This window comes from Ailuropoda melanoleuca, chromosome 6, assembly GCF_002007445.2.
Source record: "Ailuropoda melanoleuca isolate Jingjing chromosome 6, ASM200744v2, whole genome shotgun sequence".
NCBI lineage: Eukaryota > Metazoa > Chordata > Mammalia > Carnivora > Ursidae > Ailuropoda > Ailuropoda melanoleuca.
Genome location: NC_048223.1, coordinates 12,139,581 through 12,153,279, shown reverse-complemented (window position 1 = coordinate 12,153,279; position 13,699 = coordinate 12,139,581). Strand labels below are relative to the sequence as shown.

Sequence of the window (13,699 nt, the reverse complement as noted above, 5' to 3'; positions counted from 1 at the left end):
TCCTTACCAGATCAATAACCATGGTGTCTTCAAATTCTTCATTCATATCTTCTAACTGGCTCCGGGATGACATCATCACATCTTCAAAGATGGGCTCAGCATCTTCCTCCATTAGGCCCCGACTGATAAGGAAAAAGCATGATCAGATAGTTGTTCAGACTCATCGAATTTGGAGTCCTGGCTCTTTCTTACAGTAGGTCTTCTGACCAATGAAAGCACAAGTTCCAGTTACAACCCATAGGCTGCACAAATTATGATCCTGAACTCTTTAAGATAATTAAGGATATTTGTTTCATTTAAGATTTCATCTCGATCAAAAGGAAGTATAATTTAAATGCAAAAATAGCAGTTAACATTTATTTAGCTATGTATCAATTCCCACAAAATTCTATGTGATTGGTAGTATTACACCAAATTTACAAATGAAGAACCTGAGGCACCGAGGTTTTAGAGCTTGCCCAAGTCCACGTAGCTGGCAAGTGGCAGCACTGGGATTTAAATGGTGAAAGCCTCAAAAGCCCACACCCTCTATTTCTATCCTACATTGCACTGCATATCCTGAATTATGATCTTAACCCCTCTTCTGAGACCAAATGTCAGAGGAAAGCCGTCATTTCACAAAATGAACAGCATCACATAGTCATTATGTTCTTGTGATACCTGATAACACTTACACGGCATGCCTTACTCCAGTTCTCACTTTCATGTAGTTCATTCCTGTTCTGTCCTTCCGATTTAAATCTTCTAATTTTGGTTGGCCTAACCAAGAGATCTGCATCTGAGGACTAAGAGAATACATTATTCATTTTGTGGCAAAAGATGAATTTAGCTAATCAGTCCCAAGCTAAGAAGGCCATAGTTGGCTGGCCTAATCCCCATGTATGGGGAATTAGCTAGTTTTACAGTCAAGGGTGAGACAGATCATTACCGAAGGATCTACCTTTGCAGAAATGGCAGTAAGTTACCCAAAGAGATGCCTGTCTCCAAGGAATTTTGGCTGTTGTTGGTTGTTAGGTATAAAAGAGACCAAAGTATGTTACCCCAAAATACTGCCTTTAGCTTAAAATAACCCCTTAAAAGGTTATTTTAAGCTAAAGGTATTTAAGAAGTGAACAAAGAAAAAGCTCCTTTTCTGCCTAAAGACAGGAAATAAATTCTCATTTTATGAGAGACAGACTCTTATCAACCCAGAGATGGCACCAGAGGAATCTGCAAACACACCTTGTTAAACTAACCCTTATCTTCTTAATTAAGGAAGGTATGGACTACATAGTCTCAGTTGGACTATTCCTAGTCCAAATCCCTTTGTCTTGTCAATTCTTCACAAATTTATTCTTTGTCTAAAAGGTATAAAAGCTCCCTGCTTTGGTAACTTCTTCAGGTCTTCATTCTATGGTAAAAGCTCCCATGTACATGTAAAGAATTCAATAAAATGTGTACGCTTTTCTCCTCTTGGATCTGTTTAAATTTTCAGACCCAGTCAGGGATCCTAAGAGGGTTGTGTAAAACCTTTCCCTCTCCTACAGGTGCTTAATTTATCAGCTTCATTCCCAAAATCTCTGCCAAACAAGAGTGCTTCTGAGACCTCTGTATCAGCTGCTGCCCTGCTCACAAGTGTTCCTACTTGGACAGCCAGTCCCCTAAGGGGCAGAAATGATGCTGGTCTTGTGGCTCAGAGCTCTCCAGAGTTGAACAAGGAAAGGTATTAACACATTTTTTCTCAGTCCTTCTGAAGAGATTTGGAGTCAGGTGCATGCCAGGCTAAATTTTCACCTGCCCTGTACACTTACTGGCACATGGACACTTGCATAAACATGCCTCTTGGGGATTTTACAGGATGTAAACCTTAATGGTTCTTAGTAGATAACATCTGTCACGTGAAGTTCTCTCTGAGCAGCTGTCTTTATATCATGTGGGGCTACCACCTTGAGTAAACTGATAAACCTATAGCAGGGAAAAGTAGACCACAGAGGGGAGGAACTAACAATTGGTAAAGTCAGGGAAGTAAGGCAGGCTGCTCAAGTTAGGAAGAATTCACCCTCTAGGAAGCGGGGTGGGAATACTGGTCATAAGACAAACTATTCTGTATGAATTATGTTATGCAGTGGCTGACAACGATTATCCTTTTAGCTTTGAAGAAAGGCAGATCCTCTGGGCAAAGATGCTTTATGAAAACCCAGGATCCGAATAATTCTAACAGTGCCTCTTTCCATTTTCAACCTGCTAAATTAGTTGAGTTCAACTGAGAATTCTCTCATCCATCAGAGTAAGTCACAGCATTACCCCAATATGGACAGAAAACACAAGGAGCTAGGACATCTTCAAAGTTGAATGGAAAATAAAGAAAAAGTTAAGATTTTTTTTATAGCAAAAGTCATACCATCATCCTGCCTTTTCCAAAATTTTTGGGACCCTGGTATTAGAAAACATATTAATTACTAGTGTGGAAAAGGTAAAGCTTTGATTCTCTCTTAGAAAAAAGGCAACTGTTCTCAAAATTTATCAAATATCTTGACAAATATCTTAATCCATAACAGTTTAAAATATAAACTTGACCAAGACAAAGTACTATTAATTAAATGGACAATAAAAGGAGTAGTCTATATATTTGGTGTTCAGACTAATAACAACCTTAGCAGACACTCCTGTAATAGGCTTTCTTTCCAAGAAGTAAACTGCATGTCTTTTTCACAAGTCTCTGAGAAGAAACAGACCTGCCCAATGAATCTGTAAACTCCAAATGACATCAGCACTTACTGAGGCACCATGCTTTAAAGATATCTGGACTTCGATTAACTGATATCCACAAGTGTTGGCAGACTTATTATGTATCTTCTAATATAAATTAGCCTCTGCTTGTGGTTTTTCTCATGAACTAACCGATATGTTTTAACAAATAAAGTTTTTCTTTGATAGCTTTTCTTTCTTTAATAGTTAAAGGTTTTATACCAAGAAAATGAATTTTTACTACTTACTTGTGTAAAAAGTCAGGTTCAGAACCATGTTCAGACTCAGGTTCCTGAATCTGCTCTCCCATGGGCCGGCTATTCTCCCGCAGTACAGTGGAAGTGAGCTGTGGTGCTGGCAGGGGGCCAGGAGTCTGAATCATGGTGTCAGTCCTGTTTAGCCATGTACTATCCAGACTTTCATCTGTAAAATTCCAGTTAAGAGTCATAAAATGTCATGAGTGGAGTGAACTCTGGTAGAAGTTAACAGCACAGACTTGCAGAGCATGGCTCCTGGGTTAGACTACCTAGCTTGAATCCCTTGTGTGACACTCTGTAAGTTACTGAATTTCCAAAACCCAGGTTTCTCATATACAAAATGAGGATATCAATACCCAACCTCACAGAGTTTTAAGGATTAAATAAGGTAATGGATGTAACCATCAAATGTCAGCTATCCTTACCTCACCCTCTCTTCCAAGTCCCTCTATCTCTAAGGATTAAATCACTGCAGAAGGGGAAGAACTGGAGACACCTCTAACCTTCCTTTGCTCAAGCAATAAAGGCCCTATTTGCTGGGCCTTATAGGGGCCCCAGGTAGCAGCACTTAAAGTCTGGCAGGCCTTTACTGAGAAATCAGCAAATCCCACTGCACAACTGGGACACTGGTCACCAGAGAAAAACTCTTTTTGCCAGGCTGTACATGTGGGGATGGGTTAAGAGGCTCACTGTATTCATGCTTCTAAGTTCTACCTCTTTAATCACCCTACCCAGCCCTTACTTCCCATTCTCTTTTACTTTCTAGAGGAAACAGAATCATTCCTACTTACTTAGGATTTAATTATACACTGGCCTGCATTGGCAGGTAATTTGTCAAGTGTATATGTTATCTTTGTAATTAGAATTAAATTTCTTCAAGGGACCAGGAGCTATTTCTTCCTTCTTCTGAAGATCGTTTACAAAGATGTGAACAGATTAAAGCATTATTTATGTATCTAAACTATAGGCTGATATGTTACATAAAGTTTCTACTATAAACATTCTGAGTTATTTTCTTAATATGGGAAAACTTAAAAGTATTACTGCTATGCTTTCCCTTCTGAAGAATTTAAATGAAAAAAAGAATTTAAATCACAAAGTACACAGTATGAATCCCATTGTTTTTCTTTCTCCATTAAGTCTCAGATTTGTGTGGCATGTTAGGTTCCTCACTTGCTATCAAACATTCCATCCTTCAGTGAAACACACGTGTATGTTCTAGTCCAGCTTTTTAGTTCCTGGAAATATTTAGCTATTGCCTTGTTAAGGTCATTCCACTGATCCGAAGCTGACTATTCAACAATCTCTTCTTAATCACCAAAAAGAGGTTTCATCTTCTTTTATTCATACCATTTTTCATTCAACATTTAATTCCTAACTTTTATTTTTTGCTGCATTTAAAATTTTATGATAAGAATGGTATCATTTGGGTTCTTAACCTGGTAAATCCATCTTTCAGCTCTACTATGTGTCATCTTTTCCAGAAAATCTTTCCTGATTCATTAAGAGTCTGATTGCTCCCTTATGTTCCCAGAAAACCTTTTCGGCCCACCAGAGCACTTCCCATGTGGAACTCAAATTGCCTACTTCTTCTGTCTTCCCATCTGTACTGTGAGCATTTTTATTAATACCTAATCTCCAGCATTTCGCACAGTTCTTAGAAAGGTGCATGGTAAAGACTTAATAACTTCAGGAAGAACTCACTCTTCTTGAAGCGATCCTCCTAACCCCAAGCGTTCTTCAGTAAGAACACTTCCTGCAAAGCTTTCTTACGTTTATTCCAAACAGATGAAACTGCTGCCCAAGGATTCCAGGCACATGACCTACCTGGTAAATTTCAAATTGACACACAGCAAGTTTTGTTTTTTGCAATTTAACAACAAATTATTTGGTCCATATATGCTTTTCTTCATCCTGAAGATAATAACTGACTGGCTCATTAGTAAGGGAATTATATATGGTTATTTAAATTCTCTAAGCTTTAGTTTCTTCTGTGTGAACTACAGATAATAATGTTGAACTCAGAGTTCATTTATAAAACACTTACACAGCATTTACTGTGTGCCACATACTGACCTAAGTGCTTTACAAATGTTAGTCAAGTAAATGATTACATGCTAAAAATGCACATAAAGCAGATTCCTGGTACGCAGCAAGACTTTAATGAATGTTGGTGAATGTGAATATTACATGTAAGAAAAGCTGTAAACATATCTATATACCTAGATCTATATCTAGACAGACAGACTAGACAGACGAATGTGGCGGGAGGGGGCATCCTTATACAGGCTGCTCTAGAAGACATTTTAAAAAGGAAGTGACTGGGGTCATTAATTTAGAGAAAAGTTTAGGATCCTACACTACAAAGACAGGATTTAGTATTTTCATTTTCTGGACCAAAAAGATTTTAAGTCCCATAGATAAAAACTGAAAGAAAATCTTTAACATCAATTCTGTAAATATTTTCATATCTTTTATTCTCTTCGAAATACTGACATTCTGCCAACAGCAGCTAACATTTACTGCTTGTGCCTATGTGCCAAGCACTGTGCTAAGCAACCTCTCTCTGTGTGGATGCTAAGTATTTTATTTGGAGTATCTCATTTAATATTTACAATAGCTGACAGGATAGGTACTCTGATCAACCTTAATGTGATCACTGATTGAGGCTGAAAGGTTCAATAACATGCTCAAAAGTCATAGAGTTTAAAAATAGAAAGCCAGGTATGAATTCTAGAACTCTAGTTTTAGGGTGTGTGCTCTTCACCAATAGTCAATACTGCCTCCCCAACGATGAAAGAAACAGATTTAAATTCTAATTAATTTTGCTACAGGTTGCAATAAAATCTTTCATGAGTCACTAGTTTTTAGGCAGCAGAGGTGAGATGCTGAAAGGTAAACAAAGTCGTAAAAAGGAACAGAGGAGCAGGATTCAGATCATTGCCTTCCTCTCTCTTGGTTTGGAAAATACTTACTAGAAAAAGCATGGAGATGGGGGAAGGTTATTTGAGGAAATAAACATTTTTACTTTGAGTTGTCTTAGTTTAAGAGTAATGCTCTAATAAAGCAATGTTTAGTCTTTTTGGATACATGAATAACTACCAATGATCACATTTTCATAACAATTCAACTCCCTGGTTCCCACAGTCCATGAGGGTTATAAAACCAGAGCTGGCTATCATTATTTTAATGCACAAAAATAAATTATCCATCCATGGGGCAGAAATGGAAAGTTGTTTTGGTATATTCAATTTGCTGCAGAGGCCTATCTTCAACTTATCGAATCTCTTCTACATTAGGATGAAATTTGGTATTTGACATAACTACCTTATTTTAAATTTTAATATACTAGAGGGTCTATGATATGGGGATCAATTTTATAAACCTTTGTAACTGCTTCCTCTTTTTCTCTTCACCATTTTCCTCTGTGTTTCATTCTCTTCCAACTTCTTTTTCCTTGACCCTTTTTTTTTTTTTTAAAGATTTTATTTATTTATTTGACAGAGATAGAGACAGCCAGCGAGAGAGGGAACACAAGCAGGGGGAGTGGGAGAGGAAGAAGCAGGCTCACAGCAGAGGAGCCTGATGTGGGGCTTGATCCCATAACGCCGGGATCACGCCCTGAGCCGAAGGCAGAAGCTTAACCGCTCTGCCACCCAGGCGCCCCTCCTTGACCCTTTTCTGTTCCACTTTGTCTATTCCAACCTTTTTGCCTTAACCTCTCAGTATGTGTCAGATCTACAAGGAAATAATATGCTTTAACAGTATTACCTTGCTTCAACAGATTTGCCACTTTACCTCTGCAATAGTAAGCAAACTACTTGTCTCATAGGGTAAAGGAAGACTTACCTTCTACTCGTTTTTTGTGAAGTGGGGGTCGTCCTTTCTTATTCCGTACTGAGGACGTTTTACTACTGCTACTTCCACTGTTCACAGACATTCTATCATCTTCACCTCCAGTGACTAATGAATTTCTATAGGAAATGAGTGGAAGCCACACATCTTCTCTCCTTTCCATCATCTGCTCCGTAAGGAATTTTTCTAGGTATGAATGACTAGAAACACAAAAGAAGAAACAGTGATTTTCATGGAAGTACTTCATGTATTACTTATTTAATTGTTTGATAAAGTGAGGCTCTCTCTCTGAAAGTTCTGAAGAATCCCCTAGGACACACATTATACTGTTAACAGTGGTTACCTGTGGAAAAAGAGGGAGGAGAATGTAAGGTTTTGCTTCACATATTTCTGGAATGCTTTCAGTGTTCGGATTTTAGCGTATGTGCTGCTGAAGCGAGCACTGGAATGCTTTTAAATAGGTCAATGTATTACTAAGGCTGTGTGTGTGTGTGGTCCTTCCTATATCAATATTCAAAAAAAGAATCAGAAGTTTAGCTCAAAAGGTTACTGAATTTACTTTTAATGTGTTCAAACCAGGGCAGGATTTCTATAATGGTGGAGGGAGGAGCATGGCATAACAACTTGTTAACTGGTGAAAATGATACAAGACCATAATTTAAAGTTTTCAGAATTGTCCTAAGGGCATAGAGAAACATTTATTCAAGAAAATCTACTAAGTCTCAGTAAAACAGTGAGAGTCTGTAACATTTGAACCACAACCTGTTCCCTTCCCCTGCCCCCTCTCTCCCACCACTGCCACTCCAGGAGCTCTACTCTGGGCAGACATGGATAAGAAGACGGTGGAGGGGCTCCCTCTTTCTCTAGCTCTTCATCTAGAGCTACCTTGGAAGAAGCAGGCCATTGGTGGGTTGCAGAAACTCTAATAGGACAGTAGCTGGGAGGAAGAAGACTCCCTTCTTCCCTAACCCCTACTTGTCAGGTAGTAACTCTCTCCCAGGCACAGCAGGCTAAGACCACCTGGTGGGACAAGCTGAGAACCAGAGGTTACCCCTGGCTCCCTGCTCATAGAAAAAGGATGTTATTCTGGGAGAAGAGGGATGCTGTCCCACCCCCAGCTCCTGTTCAGTGGCATAAAAGTTCTGCCCAGCAACCAAAGAAAGAGTAGAGCAGCCAGAAATTTAACAGAGAGAACCGGGGAAAAGAGAGCCAAGAAGAGCCCTCCTGGGATCATAGATGACCCTAGAAGTTGGCAAGGCCCCGCACATATGCTTAAGCTGCACCCACTCATGGGCAAAAAGAACCAGGGGATGAGGGCATTTTGTTATCATTCCCCATGCCCCACACCGATCTATCTACACAAGGAAGAAGCCTCACTGGCACAAGGGCTTAAGCACAACCTCTAACCAAACACTAGTGAAAAAATAAGCTGCTCTGATCCAAGAGCGACTCCTAGAAAGCTTAAAGATAAAATCACAGTAGACTGGTTTCTAGTTCTGCATGTAAGGAGCTTGGAAGCTGCCACTGCATAAGTAATCAACAATTTCCTGGATCCACAGAAAGGAAAATAGCTGTCTCTAAGACTGGGAGACACAGGAGGTGAGAGGTTATTGGAGCAGACTCAGAAGCAAAAACCACCTTGAGAACCATCGCTGGGATAGGAAAACCTGAGCTATAATTCACAAATTGTTGGAGGTTCACTGTGACAAGTCTCAGAGTTCAAAACTCAGCGGGACCCAGTCATAGGGGGACCTCCCCATAATAGTGTGAGATTTGCCTCCAGAAGTTCAACTGGGTTTCCACAATAAAATATCAGAGCAAACTCCCCTGTGCTTTTTGCAGGGGAGAGGAAAAGGAACCATTCTGAAATCTGTTAGAGTATATTATTCTTAATAACGCGTCTCCTCAGGAGAAACTGGTTAAGCAGAGTACAACTTGCTGGGATATTATCAGAACCTAACCGATCTGGGAGAAGGGAAATACCCAACTCCAGCCCACTCTACCCATTTTGTCCCAACTACGGATAAAGGAAAAAACTGAGAAACACTTGTGAAGTTTACAATCCAGAGGCATGGACTGACTAAAAGACTGAGACCTACAATCACAGGACTACAGGATGCTTCCCCGACTCCCATACCCCATCACCATATTACTAAAGGTAATTTATAGCAGTTCCTTTACCTAGTACATCATATTTGGCTATCAAGAAAAAATTATAAGGCATACCAAAAGGCAAAAACACAATTTGAAGGACAGAGCAAACATCAGAATCAGACATGACAGAAATATTAGAATTATCAGACTGGCAATTTAAAACAACTATGATCGGGATGCCTTGGGTGGCTCAGTTGGTTAAACGTCTGCCTTCAGCTCAGGTCATGATCCCAGGGTCCTGGGACTGAGTCCCGCGTCAGGCTCCTTGATTGGCAGGGAGCCTGCTTCTCTCTCTGCTTGCCCCTCCCCCTGCTTGTGCGCTTTCTCTTTCTCTCTCTGACAAATAAATAAGACCTTCAAAAAAATATATAACAACTATGATCAATATGCTAAGGGCTCTAACGGAAAAGGTAGACAGCATGCAAGAACAGATGAGCAATGAAAGCAGACAGATGGAAATCCTAAGAACCAAAAAGAAATGCTAGAGATAAAAACTGTAAAAGAAACAAAGGATGCCTCTGACTGATGAACTTATTAAGAGACGATACAGCTGAGGAAAAAACCTCTGTTCTCGGGGACACAGTAAGAAAATCCTCGAAAACTGAAAACCAAAGAGAATGTAGATGGAGAAAAAACAGAACATCTGACTATAATACAACTACAAAAGGTGTTAATATAACGGGAATATGAGGAGAAGACAGTATTAACGATAATTTGAAACAGAAATGACAGAAAATTTTCCCAAATTAACATCATATACCAAACCATAGATCCAGGAAACTCAGAGAATACCAAGCAGGATAAAATGACAAAAGAACTACATTTAAGCATTTCATTTTCAAACTACAGAAAATCCAAGATGAAGAAACAATCCTGAAAGAAGCTAGAGGGAAAAAAATACTTTATCTACAGAGGAATAATGATAAGAATTATCATATCCCCATAATATGGGGATAAACTATGCAAGCAAGAAAGAGTGGAGTAAAGTCTTAAGAGAAAAACCCCACCAGACTAGAATTCTGTGCCCTGAAAAACTATCCTTCAAAAGTGAAGAAAAATAAAGACTTTCTCAAATAAAAATTGAATTTTTGCCAGTAGACCTGCTTTGCAAGAAACGTTAAAAGAAGGGTTTTAGAGGGGCACCTGGGTAGTTCAGTTAAGCATCTGACTCTTGGTTTCGGCTCAGGTCACGATCTCAGGGTGGGGAGATGGAGCCCCGTGTTGGGCTTTATGCTCTGAATGGAGTCTGCTTGTGATGCTCTCCCTCCCCTCCCCCTCTGCCCCTTCCCCCACACCTGCACTCACTCACTCTCTCAAATAAATAAATAAATATAATCTTAAAAAAAAAGTGCTTTAAAGAGAAGGAGGGGCGCCTGGGTGGCACAGCGGTTAAGCGTCTGTCTTCGGCTCAGGGCGTGATCCCGGAGTTATGGGATCGAGCCCCACATCAGGCTCCTCTGCTATGAGCCTGCTTCTTCCCTCTCCCACTCCCCCTGCTTGTGTTCCCTCTCTCGCTGGCTGTCTCTATCTATGTCAAATAAATAAATAAAATCTTTAAAAAAAAAAAATAAAGAGAAGGAAAATAATATAGGTCAGAGACATGGATCTACATAAAGTAAGGAAGAGCACTGAAGGAGGAAGTGAAGGTAAAATAAAAACTTTAATTTTTCTTAAATGATTTAACAAAATAAGTTTTTGTTCAAAATAATACCAACAATGTATTTGATTATGTATGCTTATGTATTTATCACATATGCATATATGTATTTGATTATATATGCTTATATATAAGCAAAATGAATGACAGCAATGATACAAGAGAGAGGAGGGATGAACTGCGCTTATTTTGTTATTATAAAGTACTCATACTACCCATGAAGTGATATAATATTATTTAAACATGGACTTGGATTAGCTGTAAATATATACTGTAAACTCTAAGGCAATCACTTAAAAAAAAAGAGTATCAATATGCTAAGAAAAGAAAGCAAATGGGATCATAAAATCCTCAATTAAAACTTTTACAAAAGGCAGGAAAAAGAGTGGAAGACAAAATAAAAGCAAAGAACAAGGGCAACAAATAGAAACAGTAAGGAATATGGTAGGTATTATTCCAGCTACATCAATAATCAATCTGAACATCAATGGTACCAAGTAAAAGGTTGTCAGAGTGGATCAAAAAACAAGACCCAAGTATAGGCTGTCTATAAGAAATCCACTTTAAATGTAAAGACACATATAAACTAAAAGTGAGTAAACAGATGGTAAAAGTTATCAAAAGAAAGCAGGAGTAGTTACATCAATTTCAAACAGAGCAGACTTTAAAGTAAGGAAAGTTATCAGGAATAAAGAAGGGCATTACACAATGATACAGGAGCCAATTCTCCAATAGATATAATAATCCTTACCATGTATGTCCCTTACAACAGAGCATCAAACTGTGTGAGGCAAAAATTAACGGCAAACAGAAACTACAATTAGAAACAGATGAATCTGCTGTAATTGGAGACTTCAACATCCTTCTATCAGAAATGGACAGATTCAGGGGTGCCTGGGTGGCTCAGTCAGTTAAGTGTCTTGCCTTCAGCTCAGGTCATGATCTGGGGACCCTGGGATCCAGCCCTGCATCAGGCTCCCTGCTCAGCAGGGAGTCTGCTTCTCCCTCTGCCTCCCACCACCCCACCCGGCTTGTGCTCTCTCTCTCTTGCTCATTCTCTCTCTCCAATAAATAAAAGCTTTAAAAAAAAAAAAAAAAGGACAGATGGGGCGCCTGGGTGCCTCAGCTGGTTAAGCGTCTGCCTTCGGCTCAGATCATGAATCTCAGGGTCCCCTGCTCAGCGGGGAGCCTGCTTCTCCCTCTCCCTCTGCCTGCCACCCCCCTGCTTGCTCTCTCTGTCATATAAATAAAAATCTTAAAAAAAAAAATATGGACAGATTCAGCAGCCAGAAAATCAGTAGGACATAGATGAACTCCACTACACCATCAGTCAACTGGATAGAATTAATATCTACAGACTAACTTCATCCAAAAGCAGAATATATGTTTTTCTCAAGCTCACCTGTAACATCAAGAGTTCACATTATGTCATAAAACACATCTTAACAAATTTACGAAATCATACAATGTCTGCTCTTCAATTAAAATTAACTACAAATTTAATTAAACTAGAAATCATTATCAGAAAGATACACAGAGATTAAATAATATCCTTTAAGATAACACTTAAACACTTAGATAACACTTAGACAAAGAACTCCCAAGGGATATTTAAAAATATCTTGAACTAAATGAAAATAATAGCACATCAAAATTTGTGCAAAATTTGTGCAGTGAAAGTGGTCGTTAGAAGAAAATTACAGCACTGAATGCACATATCAGAAAAAGATCCAAAATCAACAACCTAAGTTTCCACCTTAGAAAATTAGAAAAAGATGACCAAAAGAAATAATAAAAAAAATAGGGTAGAAATCAATGAAATTAAAAACAGAAAGCAATACAGAGAATCAGCAGAATTAAAAGCTGGCTCTTTGAAAAGAACAATAAAATTGATTAGTCTCTAGCCAGCCTAGGGGGTCAGGGTGGGGGGAAGAGAGGGTACAAATAACTAATACCAGAAATTAAAGAGAACACATCATTACAGATCCTGTGGACATTAACAGGAAAATAAAGGAATACTATAAACAACTCTATGCCCACATATTTGCTAATCCAGATGAAAGAGACCAATTCCTTGAAACACAAATTGCCAAATCCCCCAGAAGAAGAAACAGACAATCTGAATAGGCCTATTATCTATTAAATAAATTGATTCAATAATTAATAACCTTCCAAAACAGGAAGCACCTGGCTCAAATGAGTTAACTGGTGATTTAAGGAAAAAACCTACCAATTCTCTACAATCTCTTTCAGAGGACAGGAGCAGAGGCAATACTTTCTACTTCATTGTATGAGGCCAGTATTATCCTAATACCAAAACCAGACATAGATAATACAAGAAAACTACAGACTAATTAATTCATGAATTTATAAAGCAAAAGTCCTCAACAAAATATTAGCAAAATAGAGAAAGAAGTATATACACCATGACTGAGTGGGATGTAACCCAGGTATGCACGGCTGGCTCAACATCTGAAAATCAACTATAATATTCTGACACATCAAAAGCCTAAAAAAGAAAAAATCAAATATCACATCAATAAATACAGAAAAAACATTTGACAACAAAAAGGGATAAAAGGTATCCAAATCGGCAAAGAAGAAGTCAAACTGTCTCTCTTCGCAGATGACATGATACTCTATATGGAAAACCCAAAAGAATCCACCCCCAAACTACTAGAAGTTATAGAGCAATTCAGTAATGTAGCAGGATACAAAATCAATGCTCAGAAATCAGTTGCATTTCTATACATGAACAATGAGACTGAAGAAAGAGAAATTAGGGAATCCATTCCACCTCAATAGCACCAAAAATCATACGTTATCTCAGAATTAACTTAACCAGAGATGTAAAGGATCTATATTCTAAAAACTACAGATCACTCTTTAAAGACATTGAAGAAGACACAAAAAGACGGAAAAATATTCCATGCTCATGGATCGGAAGAATTAACATAGTTAAAATGTCCATGCTACCCAGAACAATCTACACTTAATGCTATCCCGATCAAAATACCAATGACATTTTTCAAAGAACTGGAACAAACAG

The 13,699-nt window shown here is 38.6% G+C and overlaps 1 protein-coding gene across 6 annotated transcripts in view; it reads right to left on the bottom strand.

Moving 5' to 3' along the window:
- The window catches only part of STAG1 (stromal antigen 1), a 414,808-nt gene that overhangs the window by 3,614 nt on the left and 397,495 nt on the right, over nucleotides 1–13,699 (bottom strand). For all 6 annotated transcript variants that reach the window (XM_011231800.3, XM_011231799.3, XM_034661958.1 and 3 more), the window contains 4 exons: nucleotides 6,834–7,039; nucleotides 2,976–3,150; nucleotides 675–785; nucleotides 8–122 (listed from right to left, as the gene is read on the bottom strand). In XM_011231800.3, coding sequence (XP_011230102.1) covers nucleotides 8–122; nucleotides 675–785; nucleotides 2,976–3,150; nucleotides 6,834–7,039 — 607 coding nt within the window. The remainder of the gene's footprint in view (nucleotides 1–7; nucleotides 123–674; nucleotides 786–2,975; nucleotides 3,151–6,833; nucleotides 7,040–13,699) is intronic.